Source organism: Oryza sativa, chromosome 3, assembly GCF_034140825.1.
Source record: "Oryza sativa Japonica Group chromosome 3, ASM3414082v1".
NCBI classification, from domain to species: domain Eukaryota; kingdom Viridiplantae; phylum Streptophyta; class Magnoliopsida; order Poales; family Poaceae; genus Oryza; species Oryza sativa.
Window position 1 is genome coordinate 16,865,991 of NC_089037.1, and position 19,988 is coordinate 16,885,978.

The 19,988-nt window shown below is 37.5% G+C and overlaps 1 protein-coding gene across 3 annotated transcripts; it reads left to right on the top strand.

The window, feature by feature from the left end:
• Positions 1 to 1,323: 1,323 nt before the first annotated feature.
• Positions 1,324 to 19,746, top strand: LOC4333066 (DNA-directed RNA polymerase III subunit 2). Of its 3 annotated transcripts, XR_010740251.1 has the most exons (39): positions 1,324 to 1,422; positions 1,511 to 1,640; positions 1,760 to 1,881; positions 1,991 to 2,083; positions 2,578 to 2,644; positions 2,803 to 2,893; positions 2,984 to 3,036; positions 3,210 to 3,274; positions 4,336 to 4,441; positions 7,047 to 7,157; positions 7,604 to 7,663; positions 8,024 to 8,053; positions 8,285 to 8,335; positions 8,404 to 8,502; positions 8,836 to 8,895; positions 8,960 to 9,049; positions 9,437 to 9,538; positions 9,621 to 9,731; positions 9,837 to 9,953; positions 10,378 to 10,494; positions 10,579 to 10,659; positions 11,330 to 11,434; positions 11,515 to 11,595; positions 11,677 to 11,823; positions 11,905 to 11,949; positions 12,224 to 12,301; positions 12,375 to 12,514; positions 12,631 to 12,730; positions 13,262 to 13,380; positions 13,578 to 13,713; positions 13,797 to 13,927; positions 14,863 to 14,988; positions 15,064 to 15,119; positions 16,195 to 16,265; positions 17,545 to 17,870; positions 17,964 to 18,048; positions 18,129 to 18,232; positions 18,895 to 19,023; positions 19,314 to 19,746. XR_010740251.1 is itself a non-coding variant. In XM_015777324.3 (38 exons), exons 1-38 carry the CDS (start codon positions 1,415 to 1,417, stop codon positions 19,362 to 19,364), a joined length of 3,468 nt encoding a protein of 1,155 aa, XP_015632810.1. In that variant the 5' UTR covers positions 1,324 to 1,414; the 3' UTR covers positions 19,365 to 19,746. The 3 variants fall into 3 exon arrangements, 1 of the variants encoding a protein (XP_015632810.1); XR_010740250.1 differs by lacking the exon at positions 17,545 to 17,870 and having other exon boundaries at positions 18,734 to 19,023; XM_015777324.3 differs by lacking the exon at positions 17,545 to 17,870.
• The last annotated feature ends 242 nt before the right edge of the window (positions 19,747 to 19,988 follow it).

The window sequence follows — 19,988 nt, forward strand, 5'->3', positions numbered from 1 at the left end:
CGACGGGAATACCCGTAGACCGGATATAAAGGGTATTGGGGTCCGTTGGTACAAGGATCGACGTAGTACGACATCAAGCAAACAAAAGATAAGGATTATACTGGTTCAGGTCCCTTGGTAGGTAATAGCGCGGGCACCTTCTTGTATTCTCGCTTTGAGGAGTATAGCCCTAATCCAGTTGGTATGGGATTATATGATGGAAACCACATATTACAAAGGGAATAGCAGAACTCGATGATACCGAAGAGACCGTAGTCGAGTTGGTCCGACTAGATCTCCGGCGACTTGGCTCCTGCACTCTCCGGCTCTGTAGGCTGTGGTGGGTGTGTTGGCGGTGATATTCGATGCCTTAGGTCCTGCCCAGGGGGTCTCTTATATACCGCGGGTCAGGTGATCTCCAAGTAGGACTCGGAGATATCGGACCCCTCACGATATGGTAAAGACCTAGTCTTGTCCGAGTAGAACTCCTTCCATCCGTAGATACCATCCCTATCACATGATAGATTTCCTTAATGTATACGGAAACTATCCGTATACGCACGGGTATATCGTATCAGTATACAACGTACATCTAAAGATAGAGGGTATACCTTATCTGTAACCCTGACAGATTCTATCTGTGATCGTAAGAAATACCAACAAGTACCAGTTCAGATTGCAATGGCAAACTGAAGCCATACACACCAACTTTTGTGGCAAAATGCAATTTGCGTATTTATAATGGCTATTTCGAGTTAGGGGTAAAAGCAGTGACATATTTGCAATTCTTTCAACAAATTAATGGTCAAAATATGTTATCAAAGGCTATAAAAAAATATAAGCCTTATAATTTAGGACAAAGGATTATTATGCATGTTATATTACTAGATAGATTCATATTTTAAAGTATTTTATTTGATGATAATTTCATATTCGTTGGAAACATTACATGAAACAAATTAATAGTCAAACTATGTTACTGAAGACCGAGTAAAAAAGTTATAAGCATTACAATTTCAGATGGAGAAAGTACGAGTACTATTTTATCGTACAATTGCTCCGCAACACCCATCTAGTTTACACCGGTAAATTCGGTCATTTCTCTCGGTTAACCGAACTAGCCGAATAAATTGAAATATAGCCCAAAGCCCAACAAAAGCCTGTGTGCGTTCTGTAGCCCAGGCCAATAGCACTATACCTTAGGTATCTGAAGGCCTACACTACATACCGCCATACCGGCCCAGCCCAGGCCCACCTTATGTTTTGTTGCATCTCTACCGTCCCCCTTTTCCCCCTTTTTTTTTGGCTTCTCTCTTTCCGGTACGCGCCGCCGCCGCCGCCGCCACCGCCACCGCCGCCCTCCCACTCCCACTCCCACTTCCACCCCATCCAATCCGCCGCCGTCACGACCGTCGCCGCTGCAGTCGACGACGACATGGAACGGTACACCCTCTCCGCTCCGCTCCGCTCCGACGAGCCTTCGCTTCCATCATCCTCATTCCCTCTTTCTCCTCGTTTTCTCTTTCTTCAGCACTGAGGAGGAGGAGGCGCCCGCCGCCAAGGACCCCAACGCGTCGCTGCCGTCGCCGACGTACAGGTCGCTCGCCGCGCCCGTCACCAAGCCCGTCGACAAGTTCGCGCTCCTTCCTGCCTTCCTCAAGGTTGCCCCTCCCCCCACCTGCATAATCCCCGCCTCTCTGTTGATTCGATTCGATGCGATTCAATCCCTGTGCGTGTGTGTTTTCATCTATTTAGTTTTGTGCTTGTTTGCGCCATCTAGGTTAGAGGCCTCGTTAAGGAGCACATCGACTCCTTCAACTACTTCATCACCAAGGGAATTAGGAACATTGTCAAGGCAAACAATCGCATCGAAGCGCGCAACAACCCCTCTATTTTTCTTAGGCAAGTTTCCTTCCCTCTCAGTTTCCACTGCAATTCCTTTTTAGTCTTCTCTTACGTAGTTGTAGCACATATGAATTTTACATTCTTCATCTTGATGTCTTTCATGCAGGTACAATAGTGTAAGGGTTGGTGTGCCCTCCGTACAAGTACAATACATCGCTGAAAAAATCACGCCACACTTTTGCCGCCTTACCGATCGCACGTAAGCCTCCCCACTGCCTCATATTCAAGATGCTAGGCATAAAAAAACGCTTCAGCTAGAGTTAGATAGAATAATGTAAAGACATGGATTTACTTGGAGAGGGGTGGTGAATACAGAACTCTTGCCTGCCATAATTGCGGCAAGCTATAGCAAGATTCCAACTATAGACGTTTATCATGAATATCAGTATATCACTGGAAATGTTTCTTTTGTGCCTCTGTAATTGAGCTTTTAACCACGGATGGTTTAGAACTGTCTGAAGGTAAGAGTTTATGTTGGAAATGGTGCTGTGGAGCCCGCTATAGTAGGAAATCCAAGGTGTATTAATATGTGTCCGTAAGTCGTAACTAGCTGAATCATCAGATAAACTAGATTGATCACCTCGGTGGTGTTGTGCTAGTCATTTGTTCGAGTGCAATCCTTGTGGCAATCACAAATTCCTGTCAGCTATAAAAGTTATAATGCTTGCTGAATATGTTCCTTTGTTCGTTCAGATACTCTGCTCCTGTGTTGGCTGATATTGAATACACAGTTGGAAAGCAGTATGAGCTGAAAAGGAAGGTAACTTGTCAGACGTCTTTTTGAAGCACTCTAACACCCTCCCCCAGCCCAACTGGAAATACTGCTATTTAGTTTGAATGAATATGACCATGGTAGCATGAAATGCTTGTTATATGCTTTAGGGCCTAAAGAACTAAGCTTCCAGTTTCAATTTTCAGCCTAATTTCATCATTGGGTACTTGCCAATTATGCTTAGAAGTCATGCATGCGTTCTGAATGGAAAGGATGAAGCTGAATTAGCAAGATATGGTTAGCCATTTTTATACTATTCATATTTTTTTGGACACAATGATCGTTTTATATTGCTGATTACTTGATGTTTTGTCATTGTGTGTGTAGGTGAGTGCCCTCTTGATCCTGGTGGTTACTTCATTGTTAAGGGAACCGAGAAGGTAACTAAATATATTGACACAATTTTCTCTAGCTCATCGTGTTGCTTTCGTTTTGACTAGTATTCCATGCCACAGCTAACGTTTGAAAGCTAAAGGAAGTGCATATTCTTTCGTCCAACTTTTCAATTACCTTCTGTGTTAATTAATGTCTCGTGGTACATGATGAATTTCAGGTCATTCTTATACAAGAACAGCTATCAAAGAATCGTATTATTATCGACACCGATAGTAAAGGAAGGTTAAACTCTTTTCTGAATAACTTATTCATGTACTGTGTCTACCTATGTTTCTAAGGTGTAACCTAGTCAATGGGAAGTCATCCAATTTGTCATTTTTTTGTCTCCGGGAATACCCTTAAGTTACTGTTGTGCACGTAGTCTGGGTAACTTAATTAAGTCATACATTTGAAAATACATAATTTCTCCATGAAAGGCAAAAGAGCGAACGAATGCTAAAAGAAGAGGGATATTAGTTGTAATTTAATAAAGTACATGTTCTAGAATGATGTGGCAGTAAAAGCTACTATTATTTGCTATTTTGCTAACAAATGATGCTGTGACTTTAAGGCAGTATAGCTTCCATGGCTTGTGATAATGTAGCCAAAAATCTTTCAATGGAGACCATAATAAATAATAAAAAACAACTTATCTTTACGAATGTAGTATGTTTTTATGATTTCTAAATTTCAGTGTTACTTGGTGTGCCCACCTTTGTCATGTGGTATACAGTATACCTTTTTTGTCCTGTATTTGCATGTTTAAACTTGTGGTTCAGTGTCTTGTTGAATGTTGAAATGTGTAAACAAGGACTTCACTCCTGTTTCATGTTATCAAATATTTAGAAACTATGCAAGTTCCGTCAATTGTTTCTTCTAGATTGATGTATTAGACGATAATCAGTTGAATGATTTGATCTGTGTTGATGTCTGGTTGTCCCAGCCATGTTTAGTCTAGTGTTGTAGGCAAGAATGCTCGAAGTTTCTTAGCTAGAAACATCCAATTATTTTCTGAGTAACTGTACAATTTGTTTGTTGAATTATCATATTTTAAGTTTGATTCAGCTTAGTAGTGCCGGGGAAACAGTTTGTTTATATTTCCGACCATCAAGATTAAATCCATATCCTTTGAATTCTGTTCTTCACTCGTTGCTGAAGTTACTACTTTCTGTGTTCTTCTGTGAATGGCATTTCAGTTCTTGTTCATTTTCTTCTATATTTTAGTCCCCTAGGAAAATGGGCTACAATTCAATACCTGTTGCTCAGAATATTATGCCGGTGACTTATATTTTCCGTTCATGTAGGGTGATTGCATCTGTTACGAGCAGCACACATGAAATAAAAAGCAAAACTGTGATTTTTATGGAGAAGGAGAAAATTTATCTACAGTTGAATCAATTCACTAAGCCGGTATGCATCTGATGCTCTGTCTCAACCTGTTAACTATTTTCTCTGGTAATGGAATAGGGCGGCTTGCAATACTTCTTGTTAAGACTTTCGCCGTCGCCCTCACTGAACCGACTTGGATCTGAACTACGATTCAGATCAAGTCTTACCGAAATTGGATTTCCTTTTCGTGCCATATGTCGCTTAGACTTTACTTTTTCCCCTTTCTGTCCTTTCCTCTATTTGTTCGATAGGGTCTTCATTCTATTCTAATTCTAAACCCATTGTCATCCTTTGAGCATTGAAGTGGTGTTTCCCAACAATCCATCTCGGAATCCTACTCGGAGTAGTGTTCCCCAACATACTATCGCGCTAAGGTAATCAGGTTCTCAGCTCATACTCAATGAGGGGTGGCTAGTATCCCAAAACTTTGAAGAACCGGAGTTCAGTAGTTCATTCACTTGGTTTCGCCACCAGTCAAACACCCTAAAACCCAGTAGGTTTTCTTGATCACCATCCTATGATTTCATTTCCTCTCTAAAAATATATAAAAAAGGAGTCTGCGCACTGAGATCTGCCATAAAAAGTCCAAGCCATAACAAGTGAGAAGTTATACAGCTAAATTCTAAAATAGTTACCCTAATATAGCTGGCTCTTTGGGGGTATTTGAATATTACCAATGGAACTATTTTGAGTACCAATTGAATTTTTTGAAATGAATTGAATGAAGAAGAATTGGAAGAAGAAAAGTTTTCTCAACATGCGGGTAGAATTGATTGACCAGAATCACTTATTGGTTGGTGGTTGGAATGCATTTCCTATATACCTTTCCATTTCTTGGTTGAATTCCACTGTTAATTGAAGGATTTTCCTTTGCAATTTTGGCATATTGAAGTGCGTGCATTTTTTTTCCGGTGAATTTCAACTAGAATAGCTTGATTTCCCACATGAATACGACTTTTTTTTTTATTAAACTGTAATTTCCTCTCTGCATACGTGCTCTTCTAGAAGCGTATATATGCACGGTAAAGGAGGAAAAATAGCATACTCAATCAAGGTACAAATTCTTTTACCTACTACAGATCTCATACTACCCCTTAAACTTTTTAAGGCGATATACCACCCCAAAAGGGTCCTTTCGTTAGTTTGAGGTGGATCTTTCTATGAACTGAAGTTAAGTTCTGTGAAGTATCGCTTGCTGTCGATTGACTTCAGAGGCAACACCATAAATTCATTCATTCACCCCAGCCTTGTGAGAGTGAGATATAGGAGACCACCCCGAATAGTAAGGTTTGCGGGCACCCTTATAGTGGCCCCCTAAGAAAATAAGAAGAAAAAGATAAAGAAATACCTACTTGACTGGTTTCTGGGTCTCAGAAACATAGGACGGATTTAACTGTAAAGAAAAGGAGAAAGATAAGTGGACTAGGCTATAAATGACTATGCCCATATTGTAATTACCCGAGTAAATATCTGAGTAAGACCAATGGGGAAAGTACACGGAGATGTACTAAAGTGAAATCCGCTTTATTGGGACAACTCGGATGGATTGGATATAGTAGCAGGCTGAATCCTTGGAGCATATAAGGATAGGCTAATAAAGTGGAACTGGGATTTTACTTCCATTTCACATATGAAGCCTACTTCTTTTTAAGGCTTGCCTAGTGGTTATCACCAAAACAAAACCAAGTGTCTATTTAATGAATTCTCTCACTTATTTGTTATTTCTCAAATGTTATATGGCAGTAACTAGTAATTAAATAAAAACTGTGGGTGGTATGATTCATAGGGGGATTTGGGATGTTTTCCCTTGATTCTAGACATGGCAGAAGCAAGTGAGATAGAGATCGGATTGCAACACATTTTGTGTAAGGAAGCAACTAAACAGGTAGATTTGAGGTGGAATCGCCTTTGTTTGTTTACTTGCCACACATCGGCTTGGCGGAATCTGAAGAACTGCTTAGGATCAAACCCAGCCATCGATACAAGTATACCAACCTGATATTGTAGACAGGGTGGTGGGTGCTATGCAATTACTCTTGGAGCATTCTTATGGCTGTGGCATGATAGCACATTTGTGCCCCTGCTATGGCTTTCCAGTTTCTACAACCCCCCCACTTCCACCATAGTGCGTGGTATGTAACTGCAATTCATTAAAGTAATGTTTCAGGTCTTCATACGACCCATTTGCAAAAACCGTGCGAGTTGTAAAGCAACATTGCCTTGCGTGGATCCTTATTTTTGCAATTCAGGGATCTCTGAAATTTTAGCATAATGCCCAACTTTAAGTGATCTGAATCTCTTTTAATTGGGCTAGAAAATCGTTTTTGTTTAACTAGAACCTCCCCTCTTTTTTTCCTTTTGTTTCATGTGGTTTGACTTGGTTTGACTTTGAGAGCAAAGGCTGATGTTATTGTTATTGTATGATATGAATAGCCTTTTTTTGGGTTTGTGTACATAGTTCCTTTTTCTTCTTCTTTAATGAAATGATATGCAGCTCTCCTATGTATTTGAGAAAAAAAAAACCCTTCCGGTTCATTGATTTCACACCTGACACTTGATGAATGTGCTCAAGAGTTAAGACCTTCTGGATGTTTCATGATCTACTTCTAAGCTTGGAAGTTTACAGATACCTATAATTGTGGTTATGAAAGCGATGGGGATGGAAAGTGACCAAGAGGTTGCACAAATGGTCGGAAGAGATCCAAGATATGGAGATCTCCTATATCCATCTATTCAGGTATTTCACTTAAAACTCCATCCGCCCCAAAATAAGTTCACTTTTAGGCTCTACCCTTTGTCCCAAAATAAATTCACTTATTTCCCTCTACCTAGCCCGATCTGCAAATCGTTGAGTTTTAATTTTCCTTCAATGCCTTTACCTACTCACCCACCAATACTACTTTTCCTATTGATAAGGGGCACTTTGGTCTTTTTCACTAAATCTTAATTTTGCGTACAATGGCCAAAGATGGACTTATTTTGGGACGACGGTAGTAGTTCTTTTCATGGCTGTACTACACTGGAAATCTGTGGCTGTATAACTCTTTCGAACTAGTAAAAACTGTTCACTTTTTCTCAAGTACTCCAGATAACAATCATACATCTTATCAACAGTTTTCATGTCATTATTTCATGTTTTCCACATGAGTTTACATCTATTTAAAATGTTCTCATCTTTTGTAGGAATGTGCCTTTGAGAGAATCTATACACAGAAGCAAGCTCTGCAGTACATGGATGACAAGGTGAAACGATAATCTGAATAGCATAATTTAATATCACCATCGAGTTGAACTGTTAATTGTGGTTTGAATTATGAATGGAAAGAGCACAGTGAGTATGTTTCAGCAGCATCCATTAATTCAATTCCATAGGATCATTAAACAGAAAGAGCACACTGAATACTCTTTTGAGGCTATGTTTCAGCAGCATCCATTAGTTCATTTCCATAAAACAACTGAAAGATATTATGGTGTGTTTTTTTTCCCATTTTGTCAATCTGGCGGCATATAGAGGAAAAAGGAATTCTAATTTTGCTGTTTAGTTGCATGTATGTATTGAATGTGGATCTTTCCTGTACTCATACGGTATGCTATTCTTTCCAGGTGATGTATCCTGGTGCAGGAAATCAGAAGGTAATAATTAACTCCAGCTCATATTTTCCTCTTGTCTCTTACATATTGTTGATAATTAAAAAATATATATGCTACAATTTAAATTCCCAGATTTTTGTTTTGAAACTGATAATTAGAGACTACATATGTCAAACTGTGCTTTTGTGCTACACATTAAGTTACTGCCTCCATTACATGTATCAAACTTTGGTTTGAAAATTATCTACATCCCCCCATGTTTCTCATTTTCAGGAAGGTCGTTCAAAATCAATCCTCCGTGATGTTTTTGTTGCACATGTTCCGGTAAGATAAATTAACTAGGTTTTTGCAGCCAAAGTCTTTTCTCACACACATGACAAGCTCTCCTGTAGGTTGAAAGCGGGAATTTCCGACCAAAGTGCATATACACAGCTGTTATGTTAAGGCGCATGATGGATGCAATCTTGAATGCCGACACTTTTGATGATAAGGTGAGTTTGCCAGTGCATTGCTTTAATTAATGTAAAATTTTCCATCTAACATAAGATAATCCATATTTTTTCCTTCATCAATGCTTTACAAGGAATGAAAATGTATGTAAATATGGACTTGGTCTATTGAATAATTAACTTGGCTTTCTTAATCACACCTTGTCTGACTTATGAACCGCTATGCTCCATTTGATGGTGTCAATGTAGACTTCATGAATCAAGTGGCAATATTCTTAATTTCAGACTTTAGATAGGTTTCTAAATTGAGTAGCAATTTAACTCATGATGGATCATATATTTACCATATGGCATTTTTTGTTGAATTTATTCCAGGATTATGTAGGAAATAAGAGGCTAGAGCTGTCTGGTCAACTAATATCCCTGCTTTTTGAGGTATTTTCTCTTATCATTTTAGTGCATGTCATTTTTTATGTTCTCACATCATTCTTTCGTGAAGGATTTGTTCAAAACGATGAACTCCAATGCTGTGGAGCTTATGAACAAAACAAGTGAAAAGATCCATTCTAGCCCATTGGATTTAAGCCTGGTAATGAGAAGCTTATGCATATTTATGGATCATTTTGTGTTTTACAATCTCATACTTGTATAGTGCACTCAATTAGTTTTTTCACTATTTTCTTTGAACATTTCTCTTTATAATCCTTAGTTGTGTGCTGGTGCAGTTTAGTACTACTACTCTATTCCTCACGGAACGTGTAGGTTAAAGTAACTGGTTCCTTGTACTGTGGTTCTTTTTTCCAATTAGGTTTGTTTGGATACTGAAAGATGCACAGGAGAAATTGGTTACCCTGTTGTTCTTAATGTGCATACTATATTGAAATGAATTTGTTTATCTGCTTAGACTCTAAGAAGTAAGTGCTTTGTGATGCTCAGACATGGTATCTTAGCTGTAATTTTCTTCATTATTCTGCAGCATATAAAGGAAAATATCATAACCCATGGTTTGGAGAGGGCTATTTCCACAGGAAATTGGGATATTAAACGATTTAGGATGCATAGAAAAGGTGTATCACAGGTATCTACTCATTCATGTGTTTTATTTCTCCTCTTTTTTACAGATCTTAAGGGGTCCTATTTTATACTTTCCTTTTATGCAGGTTCTTTCAAGATTATCCTACATGGCATCTTTAGGCTATATGACAAGGATAACACCACAATTTGAGAAGACCCGGAAAACAAGTGGACCTCGTGCTTTGCAGCCTAGTCAGGTGGGGGAAAATGGTAACGGTGTTTGTACTTCATAAAGAGGCAGTAATTGTCAAAATTTAAAATTTGCCTATCACGTTATAGATTTCATACTTTTTCTATAACAGTGGGGTATGCTTTGTCCATGTGATACTCCTGAAGGGGAGGCTTGTGGCTTGACAAAAAATTTAGCTTTGTTGACCCACGTTACAACAGATCAAGAGGAAGGCCCACTCATGAATCTCGTATGTCTTCTCTACAATACTAGTCTTGTGTACTCATTTCTGTTGTTGTGTGAAGTGTAAACCGTGTGTGTCCCTCTGTTGTTCTAATATTATTAAACTGACATTATTTTTATTGTCCCTTATCCTTTTTCATGGGCTATCCCTTTCATGCACATGCGATTTAAGATAGCTGATGAAACTTAGTGCCTTATAATTTTGTAATCAAGAAAGTAAAAGTATGCTGGAATTATTCCCTGCAGCTGACTACATTCTACTGCAAAGCACATACTTCATTTTCATTCCTATTTAAGTCTATTTCTGTGAACTGCCTTGATACTTTCTTTGTTTACTTTCACTTTCGCTCCATCCTTTGATATATGATTGAAGTGTAACTTTTCTGCATAATCTTATATCTGTTACTTTTTTTTTGTTTGTTGTTTACTAGTGTTATAGTCTAGGTGTGGAAGATTTATCACTTCTGTCTGGAGAAGAAATCCATGCATCGGGTTCGTTTTTGGTCATGTTCAATGGGTTAATACTGGGGAAACACAGACAACCTCAGGTCTTGTTAACTATAAATGTCATATTTGTGTTTTACTTATTTGACTTTGTTTATTTTCATTGAGATGTCGATTTTACTTTCCAGAGATTTGCTAATGCTATGAGAAAATTGCGTCGTTCGGGTATAATTGGAGAGTTCGTAAGCATTTTTGTAAACGAGAAGCAGGTATTGTTCATTTTCTTGATTATTATTACTAGCTGGAATGTTTTAGCATCATGGTTATGAAAACTGTGGCCTAGCAGCTGATAATGATGGAAAAGCCTAGGGTCCAAATTTTTTTAATTAATCAAAATTTGTGTTTATTAATTCTATTTTGTCCTCAAATGAATGGATCGCCATTTTAAGCTTAATTTCAGTACCAATTTAAGGCCAAAGAAGATTGTGGAACCTTGAGATATATAATTGCTACCAACTTGGTAAAAATATTGTCACTTAATTTGAGAAGTGGATTAAATCATCTTGCATTGGTGAATACTTCCCTAACATATTCAAAATTCATTTGGCATTTTCTCTTTGATACTTGTTTCTTATCTAATCCTTTTCCCTCCAAATTGGACAAAATCTGTACCACCTCTAGATCTTGGGACAGTTTAAATTCATGAAGCTAGCAATGGTTATATGCTCAGTTTGTCGGTTTAGGATTCTCATTAGACCAGCAATGTGCTATTTGTACACACACATTTTATGGAACTGCAGACAGTACAATAAACATACCATCTTTTCTGTTTACTTTGGTACAAATATAATCCTGTTGATTGTTGTACTGTGATCAGCACCTTTTTTTGTTAAAAGAAAACTGTGTTGGACTTACTGACTTTGTCACTGTCTTTTCTAGCATTGCATTCACATTGCCTCTGATGGCGGTCGTGTCTGTCGCCCACTTATAATTGCTGATAAGGGGATACCAAGAGTCAAAGAGCATCATATGAAACAATTGAGAGTTAGCAATTTGCACGTCATAATTTCTTTTTCTATTGTCATTTGTTTATTCTTAATCTCACATCATATTATATCTTCTAGGATGGTATTCGTTCGTTTGATGATTTTCTGCGTGATGGGTTGATCGAATATCTTGACGTTAATGAAGAAAACAATGCATTGGTATATCAGGATTCTTTTATTCTTTTGTCTTTTTCTGTGGTTTATTATCTTGTTGATATTGTTTTGTGATGATTCAAACAGATTGCCCTGTATGAGCATGAGGATCAAGATGATGTTCAAAGAAGCAGTATCACACATATTGAAATAGAGCCCTTGACCATTTTAGGGGTTGTAGCTGGACTTATTCCTTATCCACATCATAACCAGTCTCCCCGTAACACTTACCAGGCAAGGATGCAGATTATTAATAACAAATATATATCTCAACAATTTTAGGATTATATTTTGTTCACAGTTTATTGTTTGCAGTGTGCAATGGGTAAGCAAGCAATGGGAAATATCGCGTATAATCAGGCAAGAAGCTGATTGACTTTTTTTTTACAAGTAAATGCTGCTAAATATTTTTTTTGTTTCTTTGCAGAAAACAAATCTTAGATAAGTGAATTTTACATGAAAAGGCTGGTTGCAACTATTGCATGCATTCAGACATTTAGCAGCATCTTTGCGTACACAAGGATATTGGATAAAAATATTTTTCTTATGCATAATTTTTGACTTCATTGTGGTGTTATATTCTGGTTTTTGTTCTGACTGAGATGAAATAATATTTCTTTGAAATGTGCTGCAGTTATTCCGAGCAGATTCTCTACTCTATTTACTAGTGTATGCACAGCGTCCCCTTCTTACAACAAAAACTATTGAGTTGGTTCGTCCTCATTTCATTTCCTTCTTGTAAAAGTATGTCTGCATGCTGTATATTTACCTGCAAATATTTTCAGGTTGGATATGATAAGCTTGGGGCTGGACAGAATGCAACTGTTGCTGTCATGAGTTATAGTGGATACGATATTGAAGATGCAATTGTAATGAACAAATCATCCCTTGACCGAGGTTTTGGTCGTTGCATTGCAATGAAAAAGTAATGTTATACTCCAAATAATAATGTTCTTTTACTTTCATTGAGGTGCTTGAGGGAACATGCCTGTAGTATTGCTGTATTCATTTATGTAGTTGTATTTGGTTATCATCTTGCAGGTACACTGTGACAAAGGAGAAGTATGAAGGTGGTTATTCAGACAGGATCGTTAAGCCCCAGAGGGATAAAGATGGTGCTCTGTTAAAACAGAACATGCGGGTATAAATATTATTTATTCTAGTCACTGTTCTGAGATTTTCTTATGCCTAGTTTTCCATAGTAAGAAGGTAGAAGTCCATACGAAATAACCCATCCATCCATTTAGATTTGTCGAAAAGAGGTCGAATTGAATGAGAACTTCCCCTAGCTAGTTTCCATGCATTATTTTGCTGACCTTGCTTGCAAGAACATCCAAGTTTAGCTTGGACTTGTTTCTTGAAGTGCACTTGTAGTTTTTCGTCCCCAATTCCCTTATATATTTTATTTTGTGTTCATGTGTGCTCTTAGTTGTTTTTACTTTTGGTTTATGGGTGGGACGGAGGGCATTTTGATTTGTTATGGATGGGATAAAAAAGTTATCTTGGCAGTTCCAAATGAACAAGATTATCCATATATTTGATTTGTAATGGATGGGATAAAAAAGTTATCTTGGCAGTTCCTAATGAACAAGATTATCCATATAATGTATTCAATAAATTTATTATGCATTTTAGAATAACTTGTAAAGAAAACGAGGACTTCTTTTTACAGGCATTGGATGAAGATGGATTTGCTGCACCAGGTCTAATAATACGCAATCATGATATCTATGTGAACAAGCAAACTCCCAGAAATACCAAGAGAGATTCTGGTGCTCATTTAACAGACAGGTGAGTTTTGTTTCTTGTGTTCCTGTAATGGGGGACTTGAGGTTTGCCACTTTCTGGTAGCTCCAATTGAGGATTTGCCACTCATATGTCAATGACATGTGTGGCCAGGACCACATGGCTTAGGGATGGCAAATCCTTTGGCTTAAATACTTTGCTGTTAAATAATGTTTTATGTACTTCATTGCTTACTCATCCAGGGACTATAAGGACTCGCCTGCTGTCTACAAAGGTGTTGATGGCGAGACCACTGTTGTAGATCGTGTAATGCTTTGTTCAGATACAGATGAGAAATTAATCATCAAATGTATTATCCGTCACACTAGGCGTCCAGAGGTATGCCCTTTTTTTTTGTTGAATTCTGTTGATTTCATCTCCAGAGTTGAATGTAAAATTCGGAATTCTTGTTTGTGATCCAGGTTGGTGACAAATTCAGTAGCAGACATGGACAGAAAGGTGTTTGTGGTACCATTGTTCAGCAGGAAGACTTCCCCTTCTCTGAGAGAGGAATATGCCCTGATTTGATTATGAATCCCCATGGATTTCCAAGGTATTATATTTTCTTTAGTTACACTATATGTCTGTTTCATCTTTCTTGTGATTTCCTTAACCTAGGGACTACGGTATCATAATCTACATGCTAGCGGTTGCTCAAATCTGACCCTCAGTTATTATAATTTTACATTAAAACATAAAAATAGAATTACAATAATATTAAAGCATTCTTCATGAAATATCTAGTAATAAGGCTTATTGCTGAAAATATAGTGTATTTTTTACTTATATTAGGAGCAAAGTCAAACATTAGAAAAGGCCGGTGACACAATTTTGTAGACAGAGCAAAGTCAAATAAAAAGGAACTTTTGTGAATGTCACCTTAAGTTTGGTTTTGTTGTTTGCTTTAGTCGTTATAGCTGTTGAGGCCAGCTAGAAATTTTGTACAGTTACATTATTCCATTCTTAATACAAAAGCGTGCATAGCTTTTATGTGTTCCCTAAAAGAAAAGAAAGAACAAAGTAGTAGTATATGTGTTTCTGGAACCATTTAGTAGGTAAAGTTTTTGTTCATGCCTTGTTCAACTCTGTTTGGCAACTTTGGTACTATTAGTTCTAGCAGATCCATTTTGATAGTTGTAGTTCTTCAAAGCAATTCAGACACGAGGCACTTTTCATGTATCCTAGAGGACTCTGGTGTTCCTAATGCTGGAAATAGTTAACTGGAACACTATAATAACTTCTGAGTTGTGCATGTGATCATTGATACTTTCAGATGCAAGATAAACCTATCAAAAAGGTTTTTCCAACCTTATATTAACAATACTAGCTCTAGAGTAGAGGGTTATACTGGTAATGAGCAATCAGGCATGCTTAAAACCATTAGAGAATCCAAATTTGATGGTTTTTCACATTATTTAGTATGCTCCTAACCTTGTAACGTTCTTTTCTATAATGTTTATCTGGATTGACTATGTCTTTGCGAATCAGTCGAATGACAATAGGTAAAATGATTGAACTTCTTGGGGGGAAGGCTGGCGTATCTTGTGGTCAATTTCATTATGGCAGTGCATTTGGGGAACCAAGTGGTAATGCTGATAAGGTTGAAGATATAAGGTATTCTTTCATCATGGTAATGCTGGTAACTTGGTTTACAATATTTCTTTAACATTGTTTTTGTTTGCAAATCAGCCGTACTCTGGTAAAGCATGGCTTCAGCTATAATGGAAAAGATCTCTTGTACTCAGGTGAGGTTTATTTTTTATAATGCAAACTTAATTGATACATTTTAAATTTCCATTTTACTGGAAGTGTGTATAGATTATATTCCCGTTAAACTGAAAACCGTGGTGCTGAAACTAGTATTCAAATAAAACAAGTTTTAACTAATAATTACTAAGATTGAAAAGTTCGATGTTTATAAGCGCCAAATAGTGCGAACGGGCCTCTAGCTGAGTTGGTTAGGTGGCTCTAGTAGCACTACTCAGATCCTGGGTTCGACTCCCCGTGGGAGCAAATTTCAGGCTGGGGTTAAAAAAGTCCCCTCGTCTGTCCCACGCCAATGCACAGGTCTAAGGTCCGGCTCAGGTCGTTGCTCGTTCTCACACAGGCTACAGTGCCGCTGTGTAAGGGTAGGGCAGGGGTTCGGCAGGTCGATTTTTTTTTATAAGTGCCAAATATGCAAATTTAGTTCTTAGTAGCAAAAAAGAATGGTGTTGGCTTGTTATAAACAACCTTTAGCAACCAGATTACGGGCATACCCTTCATCATTGTTTTCTTAAAAAAAGTGGCCAGGCTTTATGCCTCAATGCTCCCTATTGTATGCTATTTATCCTTGAGCGTGTAGTTACTTTATAAGCATTCTGAAAGTTCAAAACTTGATTTTTTTTTTCTTTTAAGAAAAACATTCAACACTTCACAAAAAGATAACTCGGATAACATCTAGCTGGTTTATTGCCTGTTATTGTACATTGGCTAGGTGTGTGTGCATGCTTAGTGAAAACAAGTGTCACATTTCCGTGTCTTCTTCCATATTTTACAACTTCTCCCCACTCCCCACTTGTAGTTGGATGAGAATAGTGCGTGGTGAAAGTTAATTGTAAACTGGTATTTGTATATCCCTGGAGCCTACCTGTTTCAAAATTATTATTATTTCTTATTTTATGATTATGCAAATTTCATTGATACTGCATATCTCCTTGTAGATCTTGGTTCTGCAAAATTATTACTGTTACCTTTTAGGTTTTAGACTATTGTTTATGCTTTGTGCGGCTGCAGACCGTTACTTTAAGACTGTTCCTAAGAGCCTTTTCTGTCTTTCAGGAATTTTAGGCCATCCTTGTCAGGCATATGTATTCATGGGGCCAATCTACTACCAGAAGTTGAAGCACATGGTAGGCATACTGTTTTTCATGTTGTTTCTTTTTTACTTGTCTTTAAACAAAGGCTTCATGCATGAACTGTAGCTTAAGTTTATATGAACAATGTTCACGTATCTTATTGACTTTGATCTGTATTTTACTAAGTGTCCTCGAAACCACTCCCTCTGTCTACAAATATTAGGGATTTCTGGTACTTCTTGTCCCATCCAACTACCCCTTATTTAATTTTTTACCCAATCTTACCCCCATCTACCCTCCCACTCCCCAACTATCCCTCATTTATTGAGGGGCACTTTAGTCTTTTCCTCATAACCTTAATCTCTCCAAAAGAACCTAAAATCCCTGGATGGAGGGAGTACTTCCCTTTGTCTGGTAGGCTGACATACCACGACTTGTTTTGTCTCTGTTGATTTCAGCAGGGCACGAAATGAACATGTGTTTATTATCACAGTTTATATCAATATATCACTTCCTACTGACTAGCAAAATTCTGGTGTAACTAGAAAATGGGCACACCCATTGGTGCGCCTAATTTATATCGCGTATAATAATGTGTCTTCTTGATAGCCCGTGTATATTTTTATATTTGAATGAATCTTTTTTGTCTGTTTTTAATTTTAAAGAATGAATCAGAGTTCAACGGATGAATGTATTTAGTATTTAAATTTAAAACGTTGAACTTGTATAAAGAAATTCAAATTGATAATGATTTTTTTAAGATAATGAATTGATTATGGATTTGAAATTATGTTTCAATTGTGAGGTGTACTACAGATGTAAGTACTTTAATTAAAAACATTTATTTTAAAAGAGGTACAATGTCCCTTCTTTTTATAAAGCTAATGCTCACTAAACATCTAAAACTCAAATGCAAGCATAATATTTATTAGCACTCCTAAAACCTAACATACAAACATGCCACATCAACCCACTAAACACACAAAGCTCAACGTACAAGCATATCGTAATTATATCTACATTTTATTTCATTCTAAAACTAAACATACACATGCTAAATCATCATTCTCAAATTATTTTCACAATATTTCAATTCAAATCATTTAATTATTTCTGCAATATCTAAAATATATCCCGCAACAAAGCACGAGGCATCATCTAGTTTTATTTATAAAAGAGAACACTCCATGCTACTGCCAATGTCTTAAATCTTTTTGTCTACCATCTCCTGTCATAAGATCAACCAGGCCAGAATTCTCTAGATGTTGAGTTCATTGAAATCTATAGATTTAATTTATTTTTATTATTTTTTTCCTTGCATCACTTATGACAGGAGATCCACTACCCAAACTGATAGGGAGAGGGGGGACACGTGTCAGCATTTCATTGTGCACCACAACCACCAATCAACTGCTAAGAAACTTGCCAGTTCTCTCTTTTTTAATTTTTTTAGGGTGTTAATCCATCTATTTATCTCCAAATGTAAATGTGCCACGTGGTCCAATAATCTGGTTGGAGGACCAGCCAGCTTTAGTAATATAGATTTGGTTGTAAAATACATGATATACTAATTTGTTTAAAGGTATTATTAGCAGGCCTGAGCAATATTTGTCTGAACGATAGCCACTTCTTTTTCTAGGTTTCTTCAAGCTAATAGTGGTACCTATGAATGCCTTTTCAGGTTGCCTGAGATTGTATTTATAGTTTTTTCTACAATTCTGTAAATATATTTGTACTTATGGATTTCTGCAGGTTCTTGATAAGATGCATGCTCGAGCTAGTGGACCACGAGTATTGCTGACCCGGCAACCTACTGAAGGGCGAAGTCGTGATGGAGGTTATACATCTTCTATATATGCTGCAATTTTAAACCACTGTGAAGCCTAGTAACTTTCCTGCTGTTTTGTATTTTCATAGGCCTACGTCTTGGTGAGATGGAGCGTGACTGTTTAATCGCATACGGTGCTAGCATGCTAATCTTTGAACGTCTACTAATATCTAGTGATCCATATCAAGTACAGGTAATCTTTGAAGTAATTTGTGCTTCTCTGTAGGCTGGAGATGCCATTTAATAGAAATTTCTGTATCTATCAGTGTTTGAAATTTCGGTTCGAAATTTCCGAAATTTTGCCCCCACCGAAATGTTCATATCTCGCCCGAAACTTTCGGTTTTTTTGCAAATTTTTGTGAATTTAGTTAAATTTTATCCAAATCCATTCAAAATCAGTCAAAATTTCAAAAAATTTCGTACGAAAAAATTCCGAAATTTCTGAAATTTCGGTTCTATCGCTCCCCCTCAGCAGAAACCCTAATTTTGAAATTTGAAACCCTGGTATCTATCCCATTACTCTAGGGTGTTTGTTCTATGCTTTAGACCATTGAAATTCCCAAGTCCAATTAGCTCAACAAAAATTAATTTCTGTGTTTGATTGGTTAGACAAACCTAGAAGTAAACAATTTTATAGATAGAGTAGTTTTTTGTCACAGTGTTTCAGATGTTTTAAAAATCTCTCTTTTATCAGGTTGCATTCTGCTAGTATTTGGGATCTGTTAAGGAGCTTACTTGGCCAATTGTTCTTGGCAACTATCTTGAGAACTCCAAACTTTGTGCATCATGCCAAGTCCTTTTGCTAATGACGTTAGTTCAATTGACCAAAAGTTTCATGTCTTTTTTGTCTGCCAGGTTTGCAGAAAATGTGGCTTGTTAGGCTATTACAATCATAAACTGAAGGCTTCCTACTGTTCCATGTGCAAAAATGGAGAAAATATGGCCAAGATGAGGATGCCGTATGCTTGCAAGCTTTTATTCCAGGTACTGCAGGAGGGGGAACTGGGGAAGTGAAAACGTTTCCTTTAGTCCTTCAAGTCTTAATTGAGGACTTTAGTACTTAGTCTTAATTGTTTTCTTGAGACTTGGAAGATTTGCTTTGCTCGGCTAGTTGAGGACTTGAGGCTCAAATGCTTGCCTATTTTGTGTTGATCAAATATCCTCTCGGCTATTTTTGGGGATTGCCTAATGTTTCTTTAAGTGCGGGTAATATTCTTATGTGCTTCATAGCTCGTAGTTAACTTAATTTGGTCGTTTTTTCCCCTCCTTTTCAGGAGCTGCAAGCAATGAACGTTGTTCCACGATTGAAGTTAACTGAAGGATAACTTGAAATACGATGGTCAAGCAGAGCTCAAGCACTGTTGGTACAAGCTTTTGCAGCAAGAAGGCAAGCTGTAAACATGTCGACGACAGCAATGAACGTCTGAACCTATACATCATTCAGGAGTCGGGATATGTTTGGTTTCTGTACAGAAGAGAGGTAGCTTAGATTTCTTTCTTCATATGAGGGAGACAAAAGTGCAAGGAAGAAAGAGAAGCATACCAACCAATAGCTTCACATGAGCTGTACAGTGGAAACGCTTTACTTTGTATGCTCCAATGTTAATTTGCTTCCTTCCTCCTTATCTACCATCGTTTCCTTGTATGCATCCATAGCTTTCAGGAAGTCAATATATCAAAAAAGAAAAAAAAAAGCTTTGCGAAAAACTATCTTGGACTTAAATACCAGTCAGATGTCTTGATTTGTTCTTTGGCACAGTGTATTTATTTTGGTACAGTATATTGTCGATGTGTAGACCTCGTCTAGCTGAAGGCCCATTCTGACTAGGGGTGGAATCGAGCGGCTCGACTTGGCTCGTGAAATCTTGGCAAAGAATAGGCTTGCCTTGGCTTGATTAATACAACGAGCTAAAGTAGTAGTTTGGCTTGGCTCATTTCAAAGCTTGAGC